The sequence below is a fragment of the Physella acuta genome, unplaced genomic scaffold, assembly GCF_028476545.2.
Source record: "Physella acuta isolate Inbredline_101_S28 unplaced genomic scaffold, ASM2847654v3 ptg002073l, whole genome shotgun sequence".
In the NCBI taxonomy this organism is placed as follows: Eukaryota; Metazoa; Mollusca; class Gastropoda; family Physidae; genus Physella; species Physella acuta.
In genome coordinates this window covers 20,001-34,375 of record NW_026733575.1, presented here as the reverse complement: position 1 = coordinate 34,375, position 14,375 = coordinate 20,001, and the positions used below count along the sequence as shown (strand labels likewise).

The 14,375-nt window shown below is 39.6% G+C and overlaps 2 protein-coding genes across 2 annotated transcripts in view; both read left to right on the top strand.

Moving 5' to 3' along the window:
* Nucleotides 1-428: 428 nt before the first annotated feature.
* Nucleotides 429-6,115, top strand: LOC131932011 (uncharacterized). Its single transcript, XM_059288890.1, has 4 exons — nt 429-718; nt 4,092-4,563; nt 5,057-5,209; nt 5,422-6,115. Exons 2-4 carry the CDS (start codon nt 4,120-4,122, stop codon nt 5,560-5,562), a joined length of 738 nt encoding a protein of 245 aa, XP_059144873.1. The 5' UTR covers nt 429-718; nt 4,092-4,119; the 3' UTR covers nt 5,563-6,115.
* Nucleotides 6,116-11,100: 4,985 nt separating this feature from the next.
* LOC131932014 (uncharacterized) overlaps nt 11,101-14,375 on the top strand; it is a 16,901-nt gene continuing 13,626 nt past the window's right edge. The window contains exons 1-3 of the mRNA XM_059288892.1: nt 11,101-11,382; nt 12,499-12,589; nt 13,832-14,010. Of these exons, the coding sequence (XP_059144875.1) occupies nt 12,542-12,589; nt 13,832-14,010 (227 nt within the window). The 5' untranslated portion in view covers nt 11,101-11,382; nt 12,499-12,541. The remainder of the gene's footprint in view (nt 11,383-12,498; nt 12,590-13,831; nt 14,011-14,375) is intronic.

The window sequence follows — 14,375 nt, the reverse complement described above, 5'->3', positions numbered from 1 at the left end:
TGGATGGGGGGGGGGGGGTGATTCAGGTGTGTGAATCGTCGTAACTTTTGACACAATTTAAGGGCGTTGACACCAAGACAAAAGATTGCTAGATATAAAGAAAAAGGCAATGTTATTTTTTCACTACAATTAATGTCATGTATAATAATATTTAGTTCAATATTAATTACATCGTGACTTGCCTTACAAAAGTTGTTTACTATACTCTGGCTTACCGTACCAAGGTTTATTTAGCCGTGTCGAACTTTCTTTGTTGGTATCGGTGTTAACAGTTAACATAAACCATGGCCCTAACTAACTCTAACAACAATGTGGCTGAAACTAGGCTATTGCCCGCTCTTTATTTGAAGTTTAGTAGCACGGACCTTGAATATTTATAAAACGTAAACAAGTTACCGACAAAAAAGTTCGTCTTTACCGTAGCTGTTGACCCAGTTTCAGACAGTATGTAAATCGGATGAGGTTACGGCTTTCCGAGGCCACAGTCAAGCTGACATCATTGTTTAACCCGGTATCTGGCTCCTGCATGTTCTAGAAGCAACCAGACAGGCACCGGCAGTTGATGTGTGAGTACAGTTTATTCGAGATCCAAAACTGTTCGAGATCAATTTAAATATTTATCTGCTTCGCCATTTTTTTCAACCGTCTGCTTGGTTGGAGAGAAAAAAAAAACATTGAGAGTTATCGTTCGTGCAGACAGCTGCTGGACTACTAAGACGTAAGTTGTTTTTATTTTTTATTTACTTAGATCTAGATTTATGTGTTTATTTTTTTGGTCCACACTTCTAAGAGATGACGGTTAACTTATAATATATTTTTTAAAATGTCATTTGATGTGACTTTTAATTTAAAATATTTAAAAACCGTATAACTTGATTGAACTTGCTAAAGGTTGTCGAAAACAAACGTCAACATTTCAAAACAAAAACAAAATGCTATAGTATAGTGTAGTAGGCCTATTAATAGAAATTAATAATTCGATAATTATTGTACATAAGGATAATTTATAGTTTATATTTATAATGGCCAACGTTTTTTCAATGATGCCCATTATATAAATACATACATATGTAGGCTACTGTCATAAATGTGCAGTATAGAGTATTATAGACCTACATTATTTACTTTTATATACATGTCTATATAGTTCAGAAACAGCATGCTATTGTTTGAATCGGGGTGGGTTCATGTAGATCAATGACACTATCACTAACCTAGTTTACTCTCACACTGTCAATGTTAGGGGGGGGGGGGGGGGGGCGTTTCAGTTGTTTTTTTAGGTTAAGCTTTACCTGAGAATAGATGTAGTTTAGCAACTATAGGTTTTTACCCCCCCCCCCTTCCGCGATCATCAAATATACATAGTTTGTTAGTAAACTAGAAAAACCAAAGACAGCTAATTTAAGATTTTTCTTTCTTAGCCTGTCCTGTTATATTTTCCTAGATCTTTTATAAAGGGCGTTATGCTAAATTAGCAGTCCATTTACGCCACATCTCGGTCACAAAGTCAGACGCCCTTTTAATGACGTCACAAAGATGCATCCCCCTGTCTAAATACCCCCCCCCCCACAAATACACATTGATATGATGTCATTTATTCACCACCTATTAGTGGTGTCAACTTTTAATATTCAACTCTAAAACCATGCAAGTGATGGTGTCAAATGCCTACTCCTATAATAAAACAAAAATTCCTGTCGCTCTGACACCATTCCTGGTCAAGTGGTAAACAAACCACCTTGCTATGTTAGGTGTGTTAAGTTCAAATCTGTCGGTACATGTTTTTTGACCCGTTTTAGAGATAAGAACTTTGGTTATATTTATACTGTTGATGTTGTCGTAAACAATGTAAGTTGGCTGTGCTGATGTGTGTTGTTCCCTAAGTTGACGTGTTGTCGTCCACCTATGTTGATGTGGTGTGTCGTCCAGGTTTTAATTACCAATACAGGTCTAATTAGGTTTTGTTTTCTTAACTTACGTGTTGCACAACGAGTAACTAATTAGTCATCAGGACGGAGTGTTAATTGGTCTTGTTTGGGTCTATAATTATGGTTGGAGGAAGGGAGGGGGGGGGTAAGTAATTCATTTGTTTTTTTCTGGTAAAATATATATTTTTTGAACCTTAAGAGTGTTTAAAGGCACATGTTGGGATGATTTCAGAAAGCACACAAGAGGAAAAAAAAATGGGTTGGTGACGTCATTGTGTTGTGGGCAGTGTGGTTGGCAGTGTTTCTTCCAGACTTTTTTCTCCGGGGGGGGGGGGGGGGCACTTGAAATTTTCGGGGGGGGGGGGCGGTAGACTTTCTTCGGGGGGGGGGCGGACACTGTTGAAAGTTTATATTTTCTATATAAATTATATAAATTTCATTTCGTCCAGGGGGGGCGGTAAAAAATTTTCGGGGGGGGGGGGGGCAAAGCCCCCCGAAGAGATGCCTGGAAGAAACTGGTGGTTGGTGACGTCGATGTGGCAGTGTGGTTGGTTAGGATTAAAGTTATGATAATGATACAAGCAAACAAAAAAAAAACCTGAATGCAGTGAGACCTGTTGCGTCTTATTAGAAAAAACGTTTTGCCCTTTTTTAAAAGACTGTTATTGTAGCTTCATAGACATGTGCTAAACATTAGAAACTTACTAACCGCCTAAATATTCTAATAGGTAAACAAAAACAAAGATAAAATTCATGTTAGGCCTAGTCGCTCAGAAAAAATTAGGTCAAGCTGACAAATTTGTCCTTGAAATCTAGGTCAGCTATGTGTCACACTATCATACAACAAATACAACATGTCCCGTCGCTTTTGTATTTGTTTTGTTCCGCAACATTGCATTATAGATCTGCGCATATTTCACAAAATAGGCCTGAGTCGACTTTTTAAATTTGTAGATATAGATTTAGATCTAGATTCTCGGGCGACTGTTTACGATTTTGGTGCTGGGATCTAGTCAGCTCTATGTCACAGACTTTAATGCGTACCCAGCATTCGTTGGGAAGGGGGGGGGGTCTTTATCAGTATATGAAATAGAAAAAAATGGCGGGGTTATTATTTCCCCATATTGAATGATGCTATTTATAGATGTCCCTTAGTCCCCCCTATCTCTATACCTATGTACACAATCGGTTTAGTATTAGAAATTAGGGTCTGTGTTAAAACTTTAAGGGAACACATTCTACTGATATTTTTGTTTTGTTTTTGTTTTTTCCCCAATTTTTTAGTTTACAAGAATGTCTAAACAAAAAAAAACAAAAAACAAAAAAAAAAAAACACTTAACACCCCCCCCCCCCCTTCTCTCACACAAAACAATTTATCCTCTCTGTAACTCTAACCTGCGGTCACGTGTAACCCGATAAGCCTAACCAAACACAGGCCACCTGCTGCGGCGGTTAACGTTGGTCGTGTCACCCTCGTTACACACACGAGCACGGCACGTGATTCCCTGATGAGCAGCCGGCATTTAGGTCAAAGGTCACGTAGATTATCCTGTCTTCTGCGTCCTGGATCTGGCTCGTGATGACTGAGTCCTCAGAGAATAGAACTCTAAGCAACAAGGGTTCTGGTGTTTTGTAGGGGAGTACCCCGATATATGACTCCCAAACTGTGATTAGAACTCTAAACAAGGGTTCTGGTGTTTTGTAGGGGAGTACCCCGATATATGACTCCCAAACTGTGATTAGAACTCTAAACAAGGGTTCTGGTGTTTTGTAGGGAAGCACCCTGATATATGACTCCCAAACTGTGACTAGAACTCTAAACAAGGGTTCTGGTGTTTTGTAGGGGAGCACCCCGATATATGTTCTTCATTTTAACGTCTTCATTTTTTTTTAAAATATTAAAAGCAAATAAAGTACCCTCTCGAACCGTATGGTCCATGGGGCAAGTGAATTAGAGTTCACCTGTTTCAGGTACCTCAGCATATATAGGGATAGTGTGGTCAACATCTGCTTTCCTTTTCCTAATGTAAGACAGATACCCATTAGAGCTGGGTTGACTCGGGGAAGTCATTCGGGATCCGAATTCGAGACTTTCGGGTTAGCATAGTGCTTTTAACTTCTGTTTGTGTTTTTTAAAACTTTTTTGTCTTCATTTTTTTTAGAATTCCGGAAACTTGTATCGTGTAGAAGATGACAACATCTCTGAACCCCCTACTCCCGGCCTTCCACATCCTATGGAACGCCGCCACCTCGGAGTTCCGGAAAACCGTTGGCCTTGGCAACCAGCCGGCCAACAACAACCCCAACCTCGACCTGAACAAGAACGACAACCACCCCAACTGTGTCCGCAACTACGAGGCCAAGAACATGGAGTGGTGCCCCAACTCGGAGGAGACCGTGGTCGTCTGCACCATCGAGTGCGACCAGGGTGACTCCTTCTCCCGCCAGATCATCCACGAGGGCTCTAAGCGGACCGAGTGGTCGCGCTCCGAGGATCTGTTCGTGGACTGGCTCGGCAGTCAGCTCAACTGCCAGCACGCGCTCAAGGTCGAGGTCAATATTTACCTGTGCTGCGTGCCCATGGATACGACCTCGCACGGGATTGGTTTGTGGCTGAACAACATTCGCACGGAGGTCAGTGGGGTTTTTATATGTACTCATATAGGCAGGGGAGTGGTCAGTATATGCTTAGAGGGGTGTGGTCAGTATGTATTCACATAGGCAGGGGTGTGGTCAGTATATGCATAGAGGGGTGTGGTCAGTATGTATTTACATAGGCATAAGAGTGGTCAGTATATACATAGAGAGGGGCGTATGGTCAGTATGTACTCACATAGGCAGGGGTGTGGTCAGTATGTACTCACATAGGCAGGGGTGTGGTCAGTATGTACTCACATAGGTAGGGGTGTGGTCAGTATGTACTCATATAGGCAGGGGTATGGTCAGTACATGCATAGAGAGGGGTGTATGGCCATGTGTACTCACATGGACAGGGGAGTGGTCAGTACATACATAGAGAGGGTTGCGTGGTCAATGTGTAAAGTTGTTAAATTTAAGGTTGTTGCCATCTGTTCGATGAGGGCATTGAAGCTCTAAAAGCACAAACTGTTGCCTTATCTCCGAACAGGGCAAGGAAGTTATTGTGAAGCTGAAGATCGCCGCCCTAGGGGATGTCGTGCAGAAGGCGCTGGCCGCAAAAGGTGAGCACCAGGGCAAGTTTCTGGCAGACGACAGGATACGGGCGTTGAGGAAGTTGTGTCAAAACAACGTGCAGGTCGAGGTGAGTAATGGAATTACCATCCAATCACCGCAATCTAATATGTGTGTTACTATAAAGAACTAATTAATGAAATGTAAAAAAGCAATATATATATATATATATATATATATATATATATATATATATATATATATATATATATATATATATATTGGTATGTTTTAAATGTTCTTGCGTATTGTTTCTTTTGAAATGTTTGCAATGTGTTCCAGCCAATCTTGTCAGCGGACTGGGTCCATCTAATGAAACTGCTCACTGACCGGTCATCTATTGATGCCCTGGATCGATTCCATCACAGAACAGTCGAGTCAATCACTCATCTTTTACACACTCCGTCCAACTCGCACACTTAGTCGTCGTGATGCCATTATTGTAGCTCAGTCATGAATGCAAGTCACAGACATCACTGCAAGTCACAGTCATCAAGGCAAGTCACAGACATCACTGCAAGTCACAGACATCACTGCAAGTCACAGACATCACTGTAAGTCACAGACATCACTGCCACAGATATCACTGCAAGTCACAGACATCACTGCAAGTCACAGACATCACTGTCACAGACATCACTGCAAGTCACAGACATCACTGTCACAGACATCACTGTCACAGACATCACTGCAAGTCACAGACATCACTGTCACAGACATCACTGTCACAGACATCACTGCAAGACATCACTGCAAGTCACAGACATCACTGCAAGTCACAGACATCACTGCCACAGATATCACTGTCACATACATCACTGCAAGTCACAGACATCACTGCAAGTCACAGACATCACTGCAAGTCACAGACATCACTGCAAGTCACAGACATCACTGCAAGTCACAGACATCACTGCAAGTCACAGACATCACTGCAAGTCACAAACATCACTGCAAGTCACAGACATCACTGTCACATACATCACTGCAAGTCACAGGTATCACTGCAAGGCAAAAACTCCTAGTCATATTTCTTCATTGATGCTTGGTCACACGTTGAACACACCTGGGTCACATCTGTGTACACACCTTGGTTACACCTGTGTACACACATTGTACACAATGAGCAACAACACACCTTTCACCCACCATACAAACTATGTAGCTCACAAACAAACATTTTCCTCAAACACCAGCCTCACCTATTGATGTGGTGACTACCTAATGACGTGTTACCTGACAAACGGTGTTGATTTTTATTGTGCTTATTTTTTCCAAGATGGATTTTACTGACATTTGCCATGTGAATGTTGAAATACACAGTATTGTATACCTGTTGTGATGAAGACATCTTTATATGACCAAAATGGATTTTAGTCTTAATTAAATTTAATTCATTATGTCATAACTAATTTTTAACCGTAACTATTTTTATGCCTATTAAATATGTTTTAAGAAAGATATGTATGGCCTATTGACATAAAATGTTATATTGAACCTTTGTTCTGCATCTGTATGTTGATGAACATATTTTGCCTTCACACTACTGCCTGTATTGGAGTATATTTGAAGAAGAAAATGTGTGTGCAATGTTCAAGTATATACTGATTATGGACCAGTGCTTTATATTCCATTTTGCTTTCCCAGTTCATTACAAACTTTGTGATATTTGAAAATGGTGACTTTTTATTTTAATTAGGCGCAGTTTGACTTCATTATCTGCCTTAAGCAATTAATTATAAATTGGAAAGTATTTTGTAACCGTCCAATTTGTGTAGATGTGGAGGGAGAAATGAATAACCTTTTAAAATATCAACTCCCAATATTGAACTACAACATGAATTATACTTAGTTTAAAAACGATTCAAACGTATGCAGTGGCGTCACTATGTTGGTTATCACCATTTTTTTGGTTTGGTGTCACCCCTCTGTCCTACTATTTTATTTATTTTTTTACTGGATAAAACATTATTTTGATGGTAAATTTTTTAGATGAGATTTCACCCCCCCCCCCCCTAAAATTGATGCAGAATTCTTTTCCGGGCATCTGAGACAGCATCTACCCCCCCCCCCCCCCCGAACGAAATAGAATTTATATAGAAAATATATACTTTTACCAGTGTCGTCGTCGCCCCCCCCCCCCGGAAATTTTAGTCCGTCCCCCTGAAAACGACCCCCCCCCCCCCCGGAGAAAAAAAGTCTAGAAGAAATACTTAATTGGTGTTACCCGATCACCCCCACCTTTTTTAAGCCACTAAATGTATGGATTACGTTGCTAACTGTCCTGTAGTTCTTCATTTTGAAAAAATTTGTTGTTCGACTGTGACATATGAACCAATTGTTAAAAAAAAATAATTGTATATTGATATAGACAGAAGGGTTACAATGGGGGGGGTGTACCGCACCGGGTGACACCCGTCCTAGTGACGCCACTGCCCATCTTGATAAAATAATCACAACTAAAACTTAAGTTTTTGTTCAATACATGCTCATAAATGAATATGTTCTATTTTTTTTATATGTTTAGAATATTTTATTAGTATTTTAAGTTATTAATACAGAATTTCAATCGAAAGTGAAGACTTAAAATTATAAAATATTTGGTCTAAATACCGGACTGTTGGAAAAACGCTTATTAACCGAAATGCCACCAAGCATTAAACAGTAGTTTATCCCAAATGTATTTCTGTTAAAAACATGCTTTTTGGATGAAAATCATTTCCTTTGGAATTGATAGTTATTTATTTGAATGCTAAAAATATTTAAAATTAGAAATTACTTTTGGCCCTTTCTTGAACGCTTTGTCTACCTTATTTCCCTCGTCTTGTTTTTAGCCAATATAGAGAACAACCCTATTAAGTCTACGGCATACAAAGGGTTAAGGTCGATACTGTCAAGTGGACTGTGAGAAGCCTTTATTTTATGACAGATTTGTTTTCCTAGCATTGATTTATCAGCTGGGTTGTAGCTGAGTTGCGGGCCCTTGTTTGGTTTTTTTAGTGGATCGTTTTCACTGGCCTGCTATAGAGTGTAATTTTTGTACGTCATTTTTTTTTTTTTTTTTTTTGTTATTTCAAGCTAAAGCAAATCAGATTTTTACATTTATAAAGTTAGCAGTTTAAAATCTCTGTTGTCGGATGTAGCGCCATTGTTAGATGTTCTGGACAAGTTAAAAGTTACTGGTGGGCGTGTCTTCCTTTTATTTGCTGTATCAAGCCAAAGCAAATCAGAATATTGTATGCTAACGTCAGCAGTTTAAAATCGCTGTTGTCAACTAAATGTAGCACCAATGCTAGATGTACCAGACTAAAGTTAAAAGTTATTGGTGGGCGTATATGGCTTTAGTAAAATTACACTTTCGAACCTGGCGGTCAATGTGGCAGATGAGGTAGAGTTCACCTGTTTCTGTGACCTCGCCATACGAACAGATAATGTGGTCAGCAGTATAATCACGTCGCCTTTACTTTCCCTGACGTGAGTCAAGTACCCATCAGAGCGGGATGACTAGCTCGGGATTCGAAGTCGAGACTCATGTTAATAGTCGTACGCTCTACTACCCGACCACGCTATTGTAGGGTGAAGTGGTACTGGACCATCACTCAATGCATCAATGTTGATCTTAGATATCTGTTTAAAGGCTTTCTTGTATGGTTTTTATTGCAATACTTTTACTGCTAATAAAATATATTCTGAACGTGCATACGTGTGTTTCTGTTTTCTCGTGAACAACGATTAAAGTAGGTTTGTTGTGTGTGTGTAACAATTGTTGGTTTGTTGTGTGTGTGTGTAACAATGGTTGGTTTGTTGCGTGTGTGGGGGGTGGGGGGGTAACAATGGTTGGTTTGTTGAGTGTCTTTAACAAAGGTTGGAAGTCGTAAATTTTTGCATGACGTCATTCATGTGGATGATGGTGTTAACTGGTGGTATTTATGTGGTGACTGTGTGTTCCTAATGGCGACTATGGGTACCAAGTGGTGACTATGGGAACCTAGTGGTGATTGTGGGTACCTAGTGGTGACTATGGGTACCTAGTGGTGACTATGGGAACCTAGTGGTGATTGTGGGTACCTAGTGGTGATTGTGGGTACCAAGTGGTGACTATGGGAACCTAGTGGTGATTGTGGGTACCTAGTGGTGACTATGGGAACCTAGTGGTGATTGTGGGTACCTAGTGGTGACTTTGTGTACCTGTTGGTGACTGTGGGTACTTGGTGGTAACTAGGTACCTGGTGGTTACTGTGGGTACCTAGTGGTGACTGGGTACCTAGTGGTGACTATGTGGGTACTGGGTACCTGTTGATGATTGGTGGTATCTGGTGGGTGGTGACTATGGGTACCTAGTGGTGACTGTGGGTACCTAGTGATGACTATGGGTACCTGATGTTAACTGTGGGTACCTAGTGGTGACTGTGGGTACCTAGTAGTAACTATGAACTATGAGTGTACCTGGTGGCAACTATGTAAGTAAAGGTGGTTTTTGTGGGTGTTTGGTGTTAAATATGTGGGTTAGGTTAAGTAAGGTTTGCCTTTCGCCCCTCCTGGGGCATAGACCGCTGACAAGAGCTTTCGAGGCGCCTCTGTCCTGGGCTAGTCTCTCCAACTGTCCCCAGGTGTATCCAATCTTCTTGGTGTCAGGCGCCTCTGTCCTGGGCTAGTCTCTCCAACTGTCCCCAGGTATATCCAATCTTCTTGGTGTATGTTTCCAAGTCACGTCTCCTGATCTTTCTTTTGACGGATAAAAAGCGTGGTATGTTGTTTTTTTTTTTCTTGTTTTTTTTTTCGACTTGGCCGTAAAACAAAAAGTATAGCCTGAAAAACAAATTCAGAAATTTCATATTTTTAGTTTTGAAACTATGATATAAAAGTTGCAAATGCAGAGAAAGTGAAGAAAAAATGTTACTTTGAGAATACATTTCAGTAAACAATTATGTTCACATGGTAAATTTGGCCATATTTTAATAATTTTTTTACCAAATATAAATACTTCCGGGCCAACGTGAATTTAAAGTATCGCCTCTGCTATTGGTAATATTATAATATTAAGAAAATATTAGTTCACTGCGCATATGCTAGCCTATGGAACAGCAGGATGTTTTTGTTTATGTCTTACCACGTGAAAACCAAATAATTTTTGCTTTTTTAAAAATCTTGTCTAGTTACCGAAATTACTAAGACAGACAAATACGTCCGATCTTCAATTAATAAAGTTAGACAAAAACCAAACAATCCAGTTTTTATATCCACATTTATTTTAATAACATCGCACCCGATTCTATAAAAAGTTAAGTTAACCATTCGAGACTATTCTCGGTTGGGTCTGTTTTTACGAGTCAATGTGTGCGTCATATGGCCCGTTGATTCTGACTCCCAAATCAACCTGCTGCCCAAGAATATTCTGCAAGGCAGAACTTGTTTTTATTTATTATTTGGTTGTTTTCTTTCCGAGTTTGGTTGCCCCCCCCCCCCTTCCTTTTCACTTACGAGCTTCATCTGCCATGGGTTCCGAACTCGGGACTTTAAGAGCTAGCGATCATGTGATCTCCCGCCCGACCGTGATTGGTAAAAACATTATAGTAGACTTTGGTGAATATGTACTATCGAACGTCATTTTTCCACTTTTCCAGTGCTGAAGATTATAAAAAAAACGGATCTTCGAATATACAAGATTCGTCTCATAAAGAGTTCTATCAATAATTTTATTATTAATTGAAGTCTACTTTTGAAAAGTCTATTCTTCTTAAGTTGTTCCTTTCGGTTTTAATACTATTTTGCTAATTACTTTATAGTTCGAATGTCTAAAAAATCCCTTATCATGCTAGGCCTAAATATATAGCCTACATCACTAACATCAGTGCTCTTTTTAAAAACATTTTTTTATTTTTTATTTACATTTTTTGTTAGCAGTATAAAACACCCTCCGCCGGTATGACGTCATTAACATGTGTGGTACTCTCTAAACAAATGAAAAGTCTCCATGATGCGCGTCACCATTTTGTGAGTTCGTGTTTACGATCGTGAGAAAGCCTTGGCCATGATTAGGCTTTCTATAAACCGTTCATTATTTTAACATCTAATACTTTAAAAAAAACATCGTAAAAAAACAACCATCATGACATATCCCAAAGTTTGGACCACTGGCAGTACCACATAAACTCCACTTTTTTTCACAAGGCAAGTATTGAAGAGAAGTGAAAGGTCCAGTGGTGAATAGAAGAGGGGGTCAAAGGATTTATTTTGCGTCTGGTAAGTGACAATGCTATAAATAGAATCGTTAATTAAGTATTCATTGATTCGCCAGAGCTATTCGTTAGGTTTAAATAGCGATACTTTAACCTCGATCCTAACCCTAGCAATCACTTACCCTATCTAGATTCTAGTCCTAAACCTGATTGTGCTTTGAACAAATGTCTAACTATAACCCAACAATGGTTTACAGTAAGAAGCTTGCTACTTGCTGTGAATATGTATTAGATCTAGATCTATACACTACTATATAGACTACATGAGGGTACGGCTAATCGAAAAGTGCTTATACTTTTTAGATCGCTCAGGATTACTTTCCCCCTGTTTAAACATGTGTTGACTGACTTGTAGGGAGCAACATTTGTACTGTTCACTGAGTCATTCCCCATTCTCGATAGCTGAAGTTGATACTTTATCCCTAATTCCTAAACCAAAACATAATCCTCTATCCTAGTCCTGACTCCTACCCAAACTTAGGTTTGCCTTAATTACTAATCTAAAAGTCAAATTTAGCTCAAGCTCTAATCTAGACTCAAGATCTATGTTTGATTTTAAACATCAGTAATATATAATGGATTGCTTCCTGGTTGTGTTGAGGGGGTGGGAGGAGGGGGGAGTGGCACCATGATCAGAATGAATATTCTAATACACCCCTGTTGAAATCTAAATGCTCATTTGTTTTATAAGTTTAAAGACTTGCCCACTTTATCGAGAGGGTTTCTCTATAAAAATGTGCCAGCTTCCATAACATTGTTTTGATACATCTAGATTCTAGATTAGTCTAAAACCCACTACCGGGCTGGGTCCCGTGGGTTGTCCCAGAATCCACCCAGCCCCCCTCTAGACATGCCGAGGTCAATGAAACAGGTGAACTCTACTTCACCTGCGCCCGTGGACCACCAGGGCACTTACGCACCCACAACTTTTTATACATCAAGCTACAGCAATATTATGTGGCGATAACTTTACTTTAAACCTAACCTCTACCCGTATCTAACCTTCTTACCCCTAGGCTTACAACTAATTTTAAACGCATAACTCGCCCTACACCCCACACCCCGTGCCATGGATTAAGTGGGTACGGCTAATCTCTAAGACATGTCTGTTGTTCTACAGAAACATCTATGTTTCCGTGAGCGGTGTCAAGCGAGAGCTCAAAATGGCGAGATTCGATTACATACTTGCCGTCACCATGGCAATATCATTAGTAAGTTCTTTCTTGTGAGGTACGCTTTTTTTAAAGGCTAACCAGTTATGTAATATCACAGGCATACGAATGTATGCGATTACTTGTTATTTTTTAGGCTAACCAGTTTGATATCTTAAGGAATATGAATTTATGTGATTACTTGCAGAGCGGAATTGAATTTAAAAAATATTTATTTGCTAGAATTGCTACCCCATTTTTATGAATAAGTCAGCATGGCGTATTCGAGTATATTAGCTAGAATCGATACCTTACTGCTCGCATTACTCCTAACCTCAGCCTTAACCGTAAGCGATCGTGCATTTAAAACCAGTTTGTGTATTACAAGTTTATATCACTGTATATATAGGCAGGTGTCTATGTATGTTATATTGTGTAGGGAGGTGATGTCTTCGTAAAAGTGATATAGTTTAGGGAGTCTTTGTATGTTTTAGTACAGCGGTCTGCGAATGATATATAATGTAGGGGGTCTTTGTAAACAATAAATAATAGAAGGGTTGATTTAAAATTGTATATAGCATTGAGGGTCTTTGCATATGTATGACATAGGTTAGGGGATCTACCTAACCCAAGTCCTGACGGTAGCCATGAAACTAACCCTAACACTTATCCTGCCGAGATTTTTAGTTGAACCAACTACTCTTACTTTATCAATGTCCCTAACTTTAATTTTGCCCTTTGTCCTAACCCTTCCCATAACAGCGATATCAACAGTATAAAAAAAAAGAAACGAAATACCCTGACGACAATGAAGGCAGAATACGTAAAATTGTCCATACATTATTAAGCAATCTAGGACAAAACCCAACCCACAATGCTTCTTTTGTCTACATATTTGTTTCCTTAGGATCTTGGCTCTAACTAACCTATAATTTGTTTATTCCAACACATTCTGACTAACCCAAACTAGCCCCTTTGACTCACGTGGATAGTGCAGTCAATTCTCCTCAAAATACATCAACTATTTATATGAAAGTATATTCCGCAAAACCTGGTTTAATCCTCACTTTTTAAACAAATTTGTTATAACTACCAAGTCTAGTTAGATCTGCCTAGATTCCATGCATTTTATAGACAGTAATAAATTTAGCTAAACTATAGATTGACTCAATGAATTGCATTGATATTAATATATTCTGCTTAATTAAATATTAACAAATGCTCTTGATGTATTTTGCTAACACTGCCTTGCCTAGCCATATCTAACTATTCTTTGAATGATTCGGTTCACTCTGGTTGCAGATATGGGGCATCATAATTCTAGCTTTTGGTGCCATCATCCGATTCAACTTTGGCAAGCTGATTGACAACTACGTCAGTGGCATCGATCAGGTGATTCCCAAGGAATCGCGGACGTCACCAGGTGGTCAAGACTTAGCGCCAATCTTGCCAGTGCCAGATGATGTCGACCTAGGATCTTGGTGAGTTAATGTGTTATAGCTCCGTTATGATGATGTCGACCTAGGATCTGGGTGAGTTGGTGTGTTCTGTAGGATTAGGTTATAGCTCCGTTATGGTGGTGTTAATCTAGGATCTGGGTTATAGCTCCGTTATGGTGGTGATGTGGTCTGTAGGATTAGGTTATAGCTCCGTTATGGTGGTGTTAATCTAGGATCTGGGTTATAGCTCCGTTATGGTGGTGATGTGGTCTGTAGGATTAGGTTATAGATCCGTTATGGTGGTGTTAATCTAGGATCTGGGTTATAGCTCCGTTATGATGGTGATGATCTAGGATCTGGGTTATAGCTCCGTTATGGTGGTGATGTGGTCTGTAGGATTAGGTTAT

Coding starts and splice junctions, on each gene's coding strand:
- LOC131932011 (XM_059288890.1), top strand. CDS start 4,120: ATGACAACATCTCTGAACCCCCTACTCCCGGCCTTCCACATCCTATGG. Junction 4,564..5,056: donor TGAACAACATTCGCACGGAG/GTCAGTGGGGTT, acceptor ATCTCCGAACAG/GGCAAGGAAGTTATTGTGAA. Junction 5,210..5,421: donor AAAACAACGTGCAGGTCGAG/GTGAGTAATGGA, acceptor AATGTGTTCCAG/CCAATCTTGTCAGCGGACTG.